This window comes from Pavona decussata, unplaced genomic scaffold, assembly GCF_977016875.1.
Source record: "Pavona decussata unplaced genomic scaffold, jaPavDecu1.1 SCAFFOLD_98, whole genome shotgun sequence".
Lineage (NCBI taxonomy): Eukaryota > Metazoa > Cnidaria > Anthozoa > Scleractinia > Agariciidae > Pavona > Pavona decussata.
In genome coordinates this window covers 91,418-104,102 of record NW_028145514.1, presented here as the reverse complement: position 1 = coordinate 104,102, position 12,685 = coordinate 91,418, and the positions used below count along the sequence as shown (strand labels likewise).

Genomic DNA, 12,685 nt, shown 5'->3' with positions numbered 1-12,685 from the left:
CACTGAGTTTGGAATCTGCAAGCAGCAGATCTCGAATATAAGCAAAACGAGGACAACATCCTGAAATTCTCTGATAGTAATAATATTCATATTTTCGATCAACCAGACTCTCCATTATCCAGACTTTTTACTCAAGTTCCAACGAGTCCAGATCATTGAGGTTAGACTGTATTAACACGGGTGACTCTTGTTGCAAGGGTTGTGGGGGAGGGGGAATAAGGGTAGCAAAATTTTGTTGTCGTTGATTTATTACTAAAACAGAGGGGTGGAGAAAAGAAACTCTTTAAGATAGCTGACTTCTCTCTAATATTCGCCATTTAGGTGTGTATGCGGGCGTTGTTGTCCATACATGGAATTGGGGAAAAGAAGGTGAGGGTGCTGCGGGAAAAGGAAAATCCCAACGATGGCAGAGGGATACACTCAAACATGCCACATCAGATTCCTGATGAATTTAAGCAAAAGGTAAGTTTCGACCTTCAAGAGTACATTCCTTCTTTAATTTTTAAGGCATGCAAGGTCAGAAAGACTATCTTAACTTTCTCTGCCATATCGATTTCCATTACAAGAAATTTTTTACTGAAAACCCTTTCCATAGAATATCCCCAATATACAACGTACTGAGTGGCAAAGAACTTGAAAGTGAAAGACATTTTGATTAAACAAGGCAAGGAAGATGGAACAAGAAAAATATGAACAATCTTTTCACTAAATGACAAGTGATTGTACAGTACTATCAACGAGATGAGCCTAACTGAATAACCGCAATGTTAAAAACTAAAATCAGAATACGCTAGTAGATTTTGTGTTGTGGTTGCATTTTATTTTAGGTCAGAGATCACATCAACAGCTTCCCCAAGCAGGAGTCGCATTACTCCCGAAAAGACAATGAAAGTAAACGGTAGGTATACGAATTTTAAGGGTTCCAAAGGGGCGTTATGTTAGAGTGCACATAGGCTGTTGCTAAGTCGTTTTCAATAAGTTGCAAGCTTTCTGTTAGGTCAGCCTCGAAAGGATTATAGGCAAGCAAAGCGAGCCGTGAGGTTGGTCGTAGGAAGGTAAATTATACAATTTAGCTAATTGAAGCGTGAGACTTAATAGAAACAATATTACCCTTGTCGTATGACAGCCAAAATTTTACGCCTTGTTGACGTTTGCTTAAGAAGGGAGGGCTCTAATGATGTATATGAAAAGGCCTGTATCTTTAAAATAGCTTGAAGACTTGACATTGACAATTTATTCAGGTGTACCCTATTGTATTACTGTCGTTACCTTTTGTGCTTTTCTGAGCACTAAGTAAAATTGTAAGAAGACCTTCAACTTCTCTTAACATAAATTTCACTGTGTTTTTTAACCTGTTGTACTAATCTATGCAAAATTTTCTCCTCAATACAACTGAAGGAGGACCCGTCCGTCAAACGCATGTACCAGCTTTACCTAGAGAAAAACGAGCCGGATGTGTGGGAAAAAAAAAACCAGCACTGAGGTAAATATCACTTAAACAGTGCAATGATTTTGACAGGGTATATAAGTTCCAATGATGGGGTGGCGAAATAAATAATCGTAAATTTAGCCTCCAGTAAAACCTGTTTAGTGTGCGAATAAAAATCAGCTGCAATCAGTTTTTTTTTTTTCATCTCTTTGATGCACACTTATTCAGTGATATTTTAAACCAAAAGACATAGATAGACCTGCTGTTTTTGGTTATTTTTGCTACATGAGTATTTCAAAGTTACTTCAATGACTTCATAAGTTTTCAAATGAAGGTTATATTAATTTGCTAACATTTGGCCACGATTTTCGCATACCAGTATAAAATTAAGCATCATGGATTTACAATGTTCTACATGCCACTAAATAATCATGTTTTCCAGGTACAGACAACAGAATGTGACACCTGGCACGGCAACGTCCAAATCCCAGGTCAGTTCCTTCCTGTACCACAAAATCTTCAACGAAGAATTCAACCTGGGGTTTGGACGTCCTCGAACTGACACATGCGCAAGGTGTGACGAGTTGGCAATTGCAATCAAAGTGGCAACAAGTCCAGAGGAAAGGCGTGTCCTGGAGAAACAAAACGAAGAGCATCAGAAGAAGGCGGAAGAGGGTTTCTAGCCCAAGACAGACGACAAGAAGGCAACCATCCACAGCTGGCAGGGATCCACGACTGTGTAGCCAACAAAGGAATCATGAACATCTGGCCCGAAACTGGCATCTGCGCGGCATTTATGAGAACCTGGACCACAAGTTTCTGGTCAGGGGCCACACTTTCCTTGAAAACGACACCGATTTTGCCAAGATCGAAAAGCGGAAAAGCAAAACTGTGGTCTATTTGCCAGAGGATTGGTCCAGGGTCATAAAAGAGACCAACCTCAAAAATCCTTTCGCTGTTAGAAAAAGGAGAGGGACGACTTTGAAGACTGGAAAGAGTACCTGGAATCAAAGTATCGACTAAAGCCCAAAGACGCCGCCGGACAGCCTGTGCGTCTCCGAGAACCAGTGGTTTAATGTTGGTTGGGGAGAGGAGACAACGGCATCAGGGACCCACAGGCTTGTCCATCATCCTCACCAGGTCTGGTTCTGGTCAACATTCAGCCGCCAGGAGCTGTGGACAAAAGTGGACCTTGTTATCAAGGAGGAAGACAAACAGTACCCCCCAGCTCTCTACGATGTGCCCATCCCAAGACTTGAAGAAGATGGCTCCCCAGAAGTTCTTCTACCTTGAACTGGTGGAGAAAGAAGGTCCTGAAGAAGAGGTACCTTAAATATTTCTATTTCTTCTCTAATCTTACATTCTTTGGGTTTCTTGGAGAAATTATTTGCGAGCATTTTCTATCTGAGAATGATGTATTATTTAAAATGACACAGGCATACTCGGTAAAACGAAATCCGAGTGCTCCTATCAGGAGTCGAACCTAAGATCTTCTGATTACTAGTTTGAATGCTCTACCACTGAACTATAGGAGACTCGTGGGAGCTAAGGCCATTAATCTGTTGTATTTGCTTGCTGGGGTGTATTGTCATCGGGTTTTTCATGGTCTGTTAACCACAACTCACAAACACGGCCATGTAAAAAAAAAATCAATATTTTATAGTCATCCCTCTCCATTTCTCTGACCTTGAAAGGCTTCTTCAGTTTCGCCTCATCCCAATTCAAACAAATGATGAACGAAATTAATTCTCTTCAAAATTCTAAAATCTCTTCCGCCCCTTGAAATGCTAAAGTCACTGGGATTTTCATTGCCTGAAATTACCTGACGTCAGTTGTCTGATGTCTGATGTATTATTCTATAAAGTGACACAGGCATACTCGGAAAAAGGAAATCTGATTGCTCCTATCAGGAGTCGAACCTAATGTCTTCCGATTACTAGTTTGGATGCTCTACCACTAAACTACAGGAGACTCGTAGGAGCTACGGCCATTAATCTGTTGGATTTGCTTGCTTGGGTGTATTATCATCGGTTTTTTTCCTGGTCTGTTAGCCACAAGTCACAAATGCCGCTGTGTACAAAAAAATCAATCTTTTAAAGTCATCCCTCTCCATTTCTCTGACCTTGAAAGGCTTCTTCAGTTTGGCCTCATCCAAATTCAAACAAACAATGAACGAAATGAAATTAACTCTCTTCAAAATTCTAAAATCTCTTTCGCCCCCTGAAATGCTAAAGTCACTGGGTTTTTCGCTGCATGAAATTACCTGATTTGGTTGTTTACCTTACGTCTGTTGTCTGATGTCTTATGTATTATTCTAGAAAGTGACACAGGCATACTCGGAGAAAGGAAATCTGATTGCTTCTATCAGGAGCCGAACCTAAGATCTTCCGATTACTAGCTTGGATGCTCTACCACTGAACTAGAGGAGACTCGTGGGAGCTAAGCCCATTAATCTGTTGGATTTGCTTGCAGGGGTGTATTGTCCACTGGGGTGTAATTTCAGTGACACAGGCATACTCAGAACAAGGAAATCCGATTGCTCCTATCAGGAGTCAAACCTAAGATCTTCCAATTACTAGTTCGGATACTTCCCAACGAAAAGGTGCAGCAGCAATCGTCAAGGTGACAGCACAACACCGACAAAAAGAGTACTAATCGCACGAAAAGAAGACGAAATGAAGAGTGGTTCACAAGAAATTCCAACCCGAAAGTCAACAGGATTTGTTTTTATTTAATGTGTTATCTGTCTTTCACCGAAATATCATTGGCCCTGGTTGACAGAGACACGGAAAGTAACTGTTGATAGGAACATAAGAGATAGCGCATAAGAGATGATGACATGAAAGATGTTATTCAGTTTGTCGCAAGCGTTGGACAATAAACAAACATTACAGTCCCAGACGGGAGTCCAACCTAAGCACTAAGCTACAGGGAGAACTCGGCGTGAGCTACCTGTAGGCCATAATAGGTCAATATACGACACTCGTTCTACACACAACTGTGATTGGCAATATCGAAAGCGTCCTGTATGTTTTAACATAATTTGAAAATCAAGGAGTGCAATATGTAGCTGATGCTTTAATCCAGCGCGAGAGTCTGGGCAAGCGTTTGGATTAAAAAACACGATCAGAGTGCAATAATTACGTTACACACCAGACAAATGGCAAAAAGACTGGATGTTTCTACTTGTTGCACTTTCTCCTCTCTAGATTCAATTTACTAGCAGTCAGCAAACAAAAGCATCGAGGATTTAAATATTTGGGCTCTGAGCTCCACAGCTAGAAACGATCAGGCCTCCAGGCCGAGAAATGATCCCGCTCCGGGATCCACAACAAAAAAATCCAGGGCACTAGGGAAACCTCCCTTTGAGACCCTGCACAGTACACCACACAGTTTGAGAGAGAGGTTCTTTGTAGTGTTTTAGAAGGAGAAAAGGTTGGCAATTACAACAACGATGCAGTTCCATACGTTCTCCATGGAGTGTCTTCCTGTAACATCGGAAAACAAACTGCGAGCAGCTTCTGTTGAGTGTAGGACTGGCATAAATCATGGAAGCTGCCCTTGAGTTTTGGGGGATGACAGATATCAACACAAAGCGAAGCAAAAACCACACACAAGAGAAGAAGCAGAAGCATGCAAATGAAGAAGTCATTCTTTGATGATGTAATTGGGCGATTTGTGGATACATTTGTAATGGCAGCTCCTCAACAAGAGGAGTTGTGGCAACAAACAGAAGTATTGAAACTGGCAAGCCAAACAAACGCAACCAACCATGACCACTGGTATGGTACTGCTCCTTCACTAACTGAAGAAATTGCAGAGGATCAAGGAAGCGTTCACCGTGTGAACAATTATGGTCACACAGTTTTGGAGCTGACTGTTTTCTTGATGAACTGGATTGATGCTATGAGGGAAGGAGATGAGAAGCGCCGTAATCGGATGAGGAAACGCCTCATGCAGTACTACAAACTTCAATCTACCTTCTCTAAGAATGCCATTACGTTCTTTACAAACATTGCTCAGACAGAGCACTAGTTGGGTCCTCAACTGGCATGCCGTTTAACCTGGGGCAAGTTTGTCAAAAGGCACGGTGGGGCAGGCAAAATTATTGAGGGTGATTTGATCAGGGAGATTTGTAACAGAACCTCAAAAGCATAGTACAGGGAATGGGTCCTAATAAAAAAGAAAGCAATCCAATGTACACTATTTCAACAAAAATGGCACATGTAATAGAGACCATAGTCACACAAAAATTGAAAAACATCCAAAATTTTCGAATGAATGTATGGCTACTACATGTTCTCAAACTTTAAACATAGCAGCACCAGTGCTGAGATTGATTCATTTTACTCCATTATTAATTCAATTGGGGAAGGTATCCAACATGTGCCAACAGCTGCTGAAAAGGCCCCTCAGTCTAAGGAGCTGGATGAATCTGTGGCAAAATTTAAACTCTCTCTGGCACACCTGCTACACACAAAGCATCAGACTAGCTGTTACTAGTTTGTTGTTTCCAATCTAAAACCTGGCAACCTTTTAGTCATCATTGATAACAAAATGAAATTGGAGTTGGGAAAGTATAGCAGAGAAGCACAGCGTCAGTTTTATGGAAAGCAAGGCCTTTCTCTCTCTATGTTATAGCCAAGACCGGAGAGGGAAACCGAAAATAAATAAATAGATACCAAATTGGGCAAAAGCATCGAGAAAATCTTGGTTATCCAACCGTCATCTGCAGCCTTGGAGAGGGTCTTCTCATTGCTAGAAAATTCCTTTCGGGACAACCAAGCATGTGCTATGGAGGACTATATTGAAGCCTCAATCATGCTTCAGTGTAACCAAAGATGATCACATAAAGGGAATACTATGAAGCGTTATCAGAGTCATTATTCAATTGCAAATCCTGTTATGATGCTCTATTGAATTATGATATGGCATTCTGCATTACATTCGGCAAGCTGCTAAATTATGCTCTGATATTCTGCATTATGTTTTCGACATTCAAATTATGATTTGACCTTTTTGATGATGTCTTGTCATTTTGCATTATATTCTGCAAGCTGCTAAATTATGTTTTGGTATTTTGCATTATGCTTTCGATATTCCAATTATGTTTTGACATTTTCCACCATGTCTTGTCATTTTCCATTACATTTTCGACTTTCGAATTATGTTCGGCTGTTGGACTGGTGCCTAGCAGCGGGAAAACTACGAGAAACCCTGGGACGAGCAAAGTTCCCGCCTTCTATAATTTATGTTAATTATTACCAAGTCTGATGCATCGTGAAATCAAAATGGCGGAAGATGGAAGCTCGAAGAGAAAAGCTGAAGGAGACGATCAAGCGAGCAAAAGCGCAAAAGCTATACGTCTTCTTAGGGAGGTGACCATGTTGTTGTCAGAAGAGGAAGCGAAAGAAACGCTAGGCGCGGAAGAGACAACTCAGCGGAGAGGAGCTTCGAACGCAAACGCCATATTGAATGACTTCCGAAGTATATCTTGCTCCATACCAAGCTACTCAAGCTGTACATCGTGCGCCTCCCAAAACAAAAGCGTGGTGTATTCTTCCAACTGAAGGATACATGGACCCACGAATTTTTCTGTTTATCACAGAAAATTCAGGACCGGGTTCCTTCAAGGGCTGGCAAATTCGAACTACAAGCCGCCGGACTAGGACGTAGAAAAATTTGCTTTCATTCGAAGGCAAATTTTGCCGAATTTAGTAAAAGGTTGGAAGAGGAATATCCCAAGCTGAAGTCGGCGGGTGGATTCGTGCTAATGAGGACAGGTGTCCACGGCAATAACTGCCTTGCTACAATTACGCCGCCAGGAAGTGGTTATTCAGTTCCGTTTTTGAGGGACTGCTCAGGATTGGGTCAAGCCACGGCCTACATCAGACCTTTACAACGCGATTTGGATACAACCGCTGTGTCTGAGGTGAGGTTTTTAGCTTACTTTTGTGGTTTGATCATTATCATTATCATTTGTACATAGTTCTGGTTGTAGTTGCAATTAATGGATATCCGCGTACACATGTACCAATATCTTTATATTACATACAATGTAATCAGGGCTTTTGTTAGAGCCAGGACACCAGGACCCTACTCTGTCATTTCAATTTTTTTCCTGGCTATTTAAGGCTTCGACTAATTGAGGCTGTGCTAAAGTATTTGAGTAAATGGGCAGAAGTGGCTTGCAATGCACCCTTTGAATTCAATGGACCTGTGGAAATACAAATGGGATAAAGATGTGATCATTGCAGTGGTAATCATTGTGTGTTCCCTTCACAGAGTGGTTGATGGGCTCAATATGTATTCCTTTCCACATCTGGTTCATCATAGCTCAGTTGGTAGAGTATTGCAGTGTGAAGGCATAGGCTAGGAGTTTGATTCCCAATGAAGTTCTGAATTTTCTTTGGGTTGGGGGGGGGGGGGGGTGAGGGCTAATTCACAATTACTTAAATTAAGCTACTTCAACTGTGATAATCGCATTTGCATTCCACAATGCACCTTTTGGGCCTTAAAAATGAAAATTGCCTGAAAGAGGTCCCATACCCCTGGCAATGGGAGAGCGGTACCCTGCTATTTGTACATTTTGTCTCTGCTATTAAAAATCTTAACAAAACCTGTAACAATGTGCCTTTTTGATTAAAAGGAAACTTCTGACAATACAGTTCAAGTTACTTGTTTGAACTGTGGGAAGGAGGTGGCTGTCATGCAGTGGGATCATCACGATAGCTTGTGTCAGGGTGGATCTTCTAGTCAAAGCACCAGTGGTGACTGTGTGGATTTGACTATTAACAATGACATGAAGGACGAGAATAACACCACCAATGAGTTTGAGAGCCTCAGAATCAAGCATGCTACCCTCAGCCCTATGGATGATGCTGGTACAAAGATAATTTCTCTTAGTTGCAGTGAAGATCTAAAAGGCAATGACTGTCCAGATGCTAGATCTTCTGAGAGTGGTAATACTGTATTAACAAACACAATATGTTCTCCCTCAGCCTGCAAAATTTGCTGGGTAGTGGCCCTTGGTGCCCTGGCTACTGTACAATTCTAGTGACAGGAAAACTCACTGTGTTTCCAGGCCAGCATCTCCTTTTACATTCAACTAAGGTGTTAAAATGATAAACAGCAAATTATTTTTCCCCTTTTTGTATTCTTGTGTTGTAATGAATTCAGAAAGGCTCAATTCAGAATGCTTGGTACACAGTCGCCTGCTGGTAAAGTTACCTGCTTTTACACCTAGTCTTGATATTTACAAGTGCTCCTCTTCTAGGAAACATTTCTTCATATCATGCTTGCTCAAGATGCACTGAAATGCATGTTTAATTGGCTCAGATTCACAATATTTCCTGGGAAGGTCCCCTGGGCTCCCCTTCCCTACTCCCCCTGCTCCCTACTCCCCTACTTCAACTTTTTTACCAGTTATTCCATGAAAGCGCATTGTACATAAGTTGGCTATAACCATCTCATACACAATAAGCAGGAGTGTAATAATTATTTTTATTTGTAAATGCCACATTGTCTGTTGTATGATAGTCACTCCCAACTCAAATCCCTGTCATTGTCAGGTTCAGCTGACACTTCACCCTTTGTTATAGATTATCCCATCACCCCAGCTTGACTTATTCATTGAGCTCATGACTCTATAGAGGTAACTAAGTTCATCTGGGGCTGTTAAGGGTTGGTTGGGAATGGGGCCGGGGTGAAATAGTTTAAAGGTGCATAAAAAGAAAATTAAAAATATTTGCACTTTTTCAAGGTATGGATACTTTGAAGGAAATGTTTCCAGATGTAGCAGAAGATGACCTACTGCTCACTTTGAAAGAAAATAACTTTGAGCTTGAGGAAGCAATTAGTGACATTTTGGTCAAGAGTAGCCCATTTGAGCATGCAGGTGAAGTGTTGTGGTAGTGTTCTCCATTTTGTTCAATATTGAATATGTTTAGATGTACTATCAAGGTTTGACCTTTTTTGAACAAAGGATAAGGAAAGGTTCTTGTTCAAGACTATTAAACTAAGGATCTTATTTATTTTGTTCTGTGTGGCCTTGATGTCAGAGGTCAAAATGAATGGTTCTTATAGTGATGTTCTCTAGAGAGATTTCTTGGTTGGACTTTTGCTGTTTACACCTACTAGGTATATACAATGATATTAGCCCAAAATTTCAATCCTCGTTTTAATGTAACAGAGCAATAATTATTATTTTCTTATCAGAAAAGAACTATTTAACGATCCAAATTTCAGCTAAGTAATTTTCATGTGAAAAATAATTGTGATAATTATATCACAATAACATATTATTGTGAAAATACTCAATGCCCTCAAAAAAGCATTCATCCAAGTCATGGCAATATACTCGCTTCTATTTTCAGGTCATAGTATTCCAGTGACTCTTAATGAAGCACTGTAAAAGTACCAGAAAGATGTTGTTGAAGACAGATGTAAAATCATTGATGTGGACAGAGAAGTCCTGTGGAAGACAGCTCTTGTTTTCTATAAGAGTTCCCCAAAGGAACATTTGTATCGTGGATTAAATGTGATGTTTGAAGGAATGGAGAATGCGGTAGATGCAGGAGCTCTCAGTCTGGAATTCTTTGCAGACCTAACGAGAGCCATCAACAACGACTTATTTGAGGGCAATGCTGACCGGCGTGTTCCACAGTATAGCTGGGAAAACGTTTACCTCATCAAAATGGCAGGTGTTATGGTTGCACACTCATTATTGCAGAATGGTCCTTCAATGCCGTGCTTGGCACCGTATGTCTATCAATTTTTAGTTAGTGGCGAAAAGGAACATGCGGCTGCATATGTCAACTTCGATGACCTGCCAAAATCAGCAAAGACAGAAACACTTATTGCATTTCTGCAGGGGGTAAGTAAGTCCAGCAATGGTGCACATTTCAAAAAGTTTTTCATTTTTCTTGCATCCCAAATACTGTAAATCAAATTTCCAAATTTTTCATATTCAGGGCAGCCAAATTTATCACTTGGCTCAAATCCACTTACATGTAGAATACCGCTGATGGATAAAAATAATTTGTCTTTTTCAAATGACCACTTGACCAAGATAGGGGTGATAACCTCAAGAATACCCCACTATCTTTGATCTGAAGAAAAGAACAATTTACTAGTCAACCTTATAAATGAAAGCTGCATTGTGATAACCTTAGCATGTTATTACTCCTGCATTCTGGCCTCAAAAGTGACAACTTTAAGGTACTTTTTGGTCTGAGTGGTGGGCTTTGCTGGAAAGTTTGTGAAGGGACAAGTACCACTGACACCAAGGGGTTGGTTTGAAGAAGAGACATTGGCTTCCTTTTCCAATCCTAAACCCAGAATCTTGAAAGCAAACTATTACCCCCCACATTAACTTGTTTTTTTGGCATAAGGTTGAAGATGCTCAAACTGACGAGGAAATATCCAACCTGTATGATCAGCCCAAGTTCAGCACTTTAATTGATAGGTCAGGTTGGCCCATTGGCAGAGTGTTAAACATGAAGTCCAAAGGTGACTTTGTGACATACATGCTGGTTGAAGAGCTAGTTGGCAAACGCCTCCAACTACTCCAAAACTTTAGAGAGGGCCTGGACTACTTTGGATTGGTGGGGATGATGAAAGAGAATGCAAGTTTATGGAAGCCATTGTTTGTAACAGAGAAGCAAGTACCACTGAGTGCAGATGCCTTCATCAGCCTTGTTGAACCCCCTTCAGGTCACGATGAACTGCAGGCGAGAGCATACGCACTGTTCATAGAGTTCATTAAGGGACATAAAGAATGTACAGGTAAATTTTGTAACATCGGCATTTGAAAACTCTACTTACATTTGTGAAAATGATGTATACGGTATGACAAAACTATCACAAGGGGCACACAGGGAGAAGGTAAAACTAAAGTGACTGAATCACTGTAAAAGCATGTTTATGAGGTAGTAAAATGAGGAAAGGTTCTGCTGCAACTATAATCAGCCATCCTGGGGGGGGGGGGGCCTAGGCAAGGGAGGAGACTTTTGCATACACAAAGCTATGCTCACCTATGACTAAAAGCTACATGTATGAGTAGAAACTCAGCTGTGTTCTATTGGAAATCCACAAATCTGATTGGTTCTCCCACTGTTTTTCTATTCACCGATAGAAACTGATTTCTTGTCCTCAAAGTGCACAAGTTTAGACTTTCTACTAAAACAACTAGACTACTCGCCCTCGTTTTCTATTCGCTCAAAGGAGACTCGGGCTCGTAGTCTAATTGTTAAATAGTTTGCACTTTAAAACAACAAGATGGAGATAGATTTAGGTAACTTTTATTTTGCCCAGGTCCCCCCCTAAGGGGATAGCAGATATTAGGTGCATAAATGGCTGTATAAAATAAGGACTTTGTTGTACAGTTGTGTACTTTCTTGAAACATTGTTCCTCAAGTTTTGACATGACTTACTCTGTGCAACAGTCTAAATTAATCAGCCACAGTGCTGATTGGATAAAAAAAGTGAACAAAGTAACAGTGGTTTACATTTGAAAGAGAAGCAATGGCACAAGTTTCTTTGAGTTTCTCATAAATTCGAGTGGTTGTCAAGTAGGAATCCAAACATAATAATATTCATCTTGTCTCTCCTCAGAACATATCCCAGCACTGGGTGGAGATGTTCCAGTTTTAAATCTTTTGCTGAAGTTCACAACTACGCATCTTCATGTTCCACCAACTGGTCTCAAGAGAAAAATTTCTGTAGAATTTTTGCAGCCTAAAGCGAGCTTACCAGATGCAAAGGCTTGTTTCAATATTTTGTTACTGCCAACAATACACAGCAATACAGAGGAATTCAGCAAAGCCATGTTAACTTCGCTGTGCCATGCTTCTTGCTCCTTTGCTGCTGGTGTCTAGTTTATTGAAACTATTATCTAATAGTTTGTTGTTGTGTTAGTTATTTTCCTTGGGAGGAAGCCAAGAGGGCATATGCCAGACAAAAAGTTCAAGTTCTGTTCATAGCAACTTCAAGTGCACTTCACCCAAAATATTTTCCGGCTGCTACCTATTGCAACAGCTATTCCAAAACCATTTAGCCTTAAAGTACTTTTTTTCCAAAGAAGAAGAAAGCATCATTTAATGCACACTTGGTACACAAAGGGTGTGTGAATATCTTCGTGATTTGAGCAGAATTTCTTTGCATTCATGCTGTCAAGTCAAGAAAAGGGCCATGATCCTCACCACCTTGTGCATCTTGTGACAGATGGCTACAGCTGTACAAAGTTGAAATTTTATT

At 40.6% G+C, this 12,685-nt stretch overlaps 2 protein-coding genes and 1 long non-coding RNA gene across 3 annotated transcripts; all 3 read left to right on the top strand.

Annotated features, from left to right (window-relative positions):
* Positions 1–355: 355 nt before the first annotated feature.
* LOC146472460 (uncharacterized) lies at positions 356–1,106 on the top strand. Its single transcript, XR_014866531.1, has 2 exons — positions 356–462; positions 828–1,106. It is a non-coding gene; the product is annotated as an uncharacterized LOC146472460 (long non-coding RNA).
* A 5,861-nt stretch (positions 1,107–6,967) lies between these two features.
* Positions 6,968–9,757, top strand: LOC146472459 (uncharacterized). Its single transcript, XM_085119253.1, has 3 exons — positions 6,968–7,361; positions 8,079–8,391; positions 9,192–9,757. Exons 1-3 carry the CDS (start codon positions 7,203–7,205, stop codon positions 9,341–9,343), a joined length of 624 nt encoding a protein of 207 aa, XP_084975379.1. The 5' UTR covers positions 6,968–7,202; the 3' UTR covers positions 9,344–9,757.
* Positions 9,758–9,967: 210 nt separating this feature from the next.
* Positions 9,968–12,312, top strand: LOC146472458 (G2/M phase-specific E3 ubiquitin-protein ligase-like). The gene is made up of 3 exons (XM_085119252.1): positions 9,968–10,304; positions 10,822–11,215; positions 12,044–12,312. The coding sequence occupies exons 1-3, from the start codon at positions 9,972–9,974 to the stop codon at positions 12,304–12,306; spliced, it is 990 nt and encodes a 329-aa protein (XP_084975378.1). The 5' UTR covers positions 9,968–9,971; the 3' UTR covers positions 12,307–12,312.
* Positions 12,313–12,685: the final 373 nt, after the last annotated feature.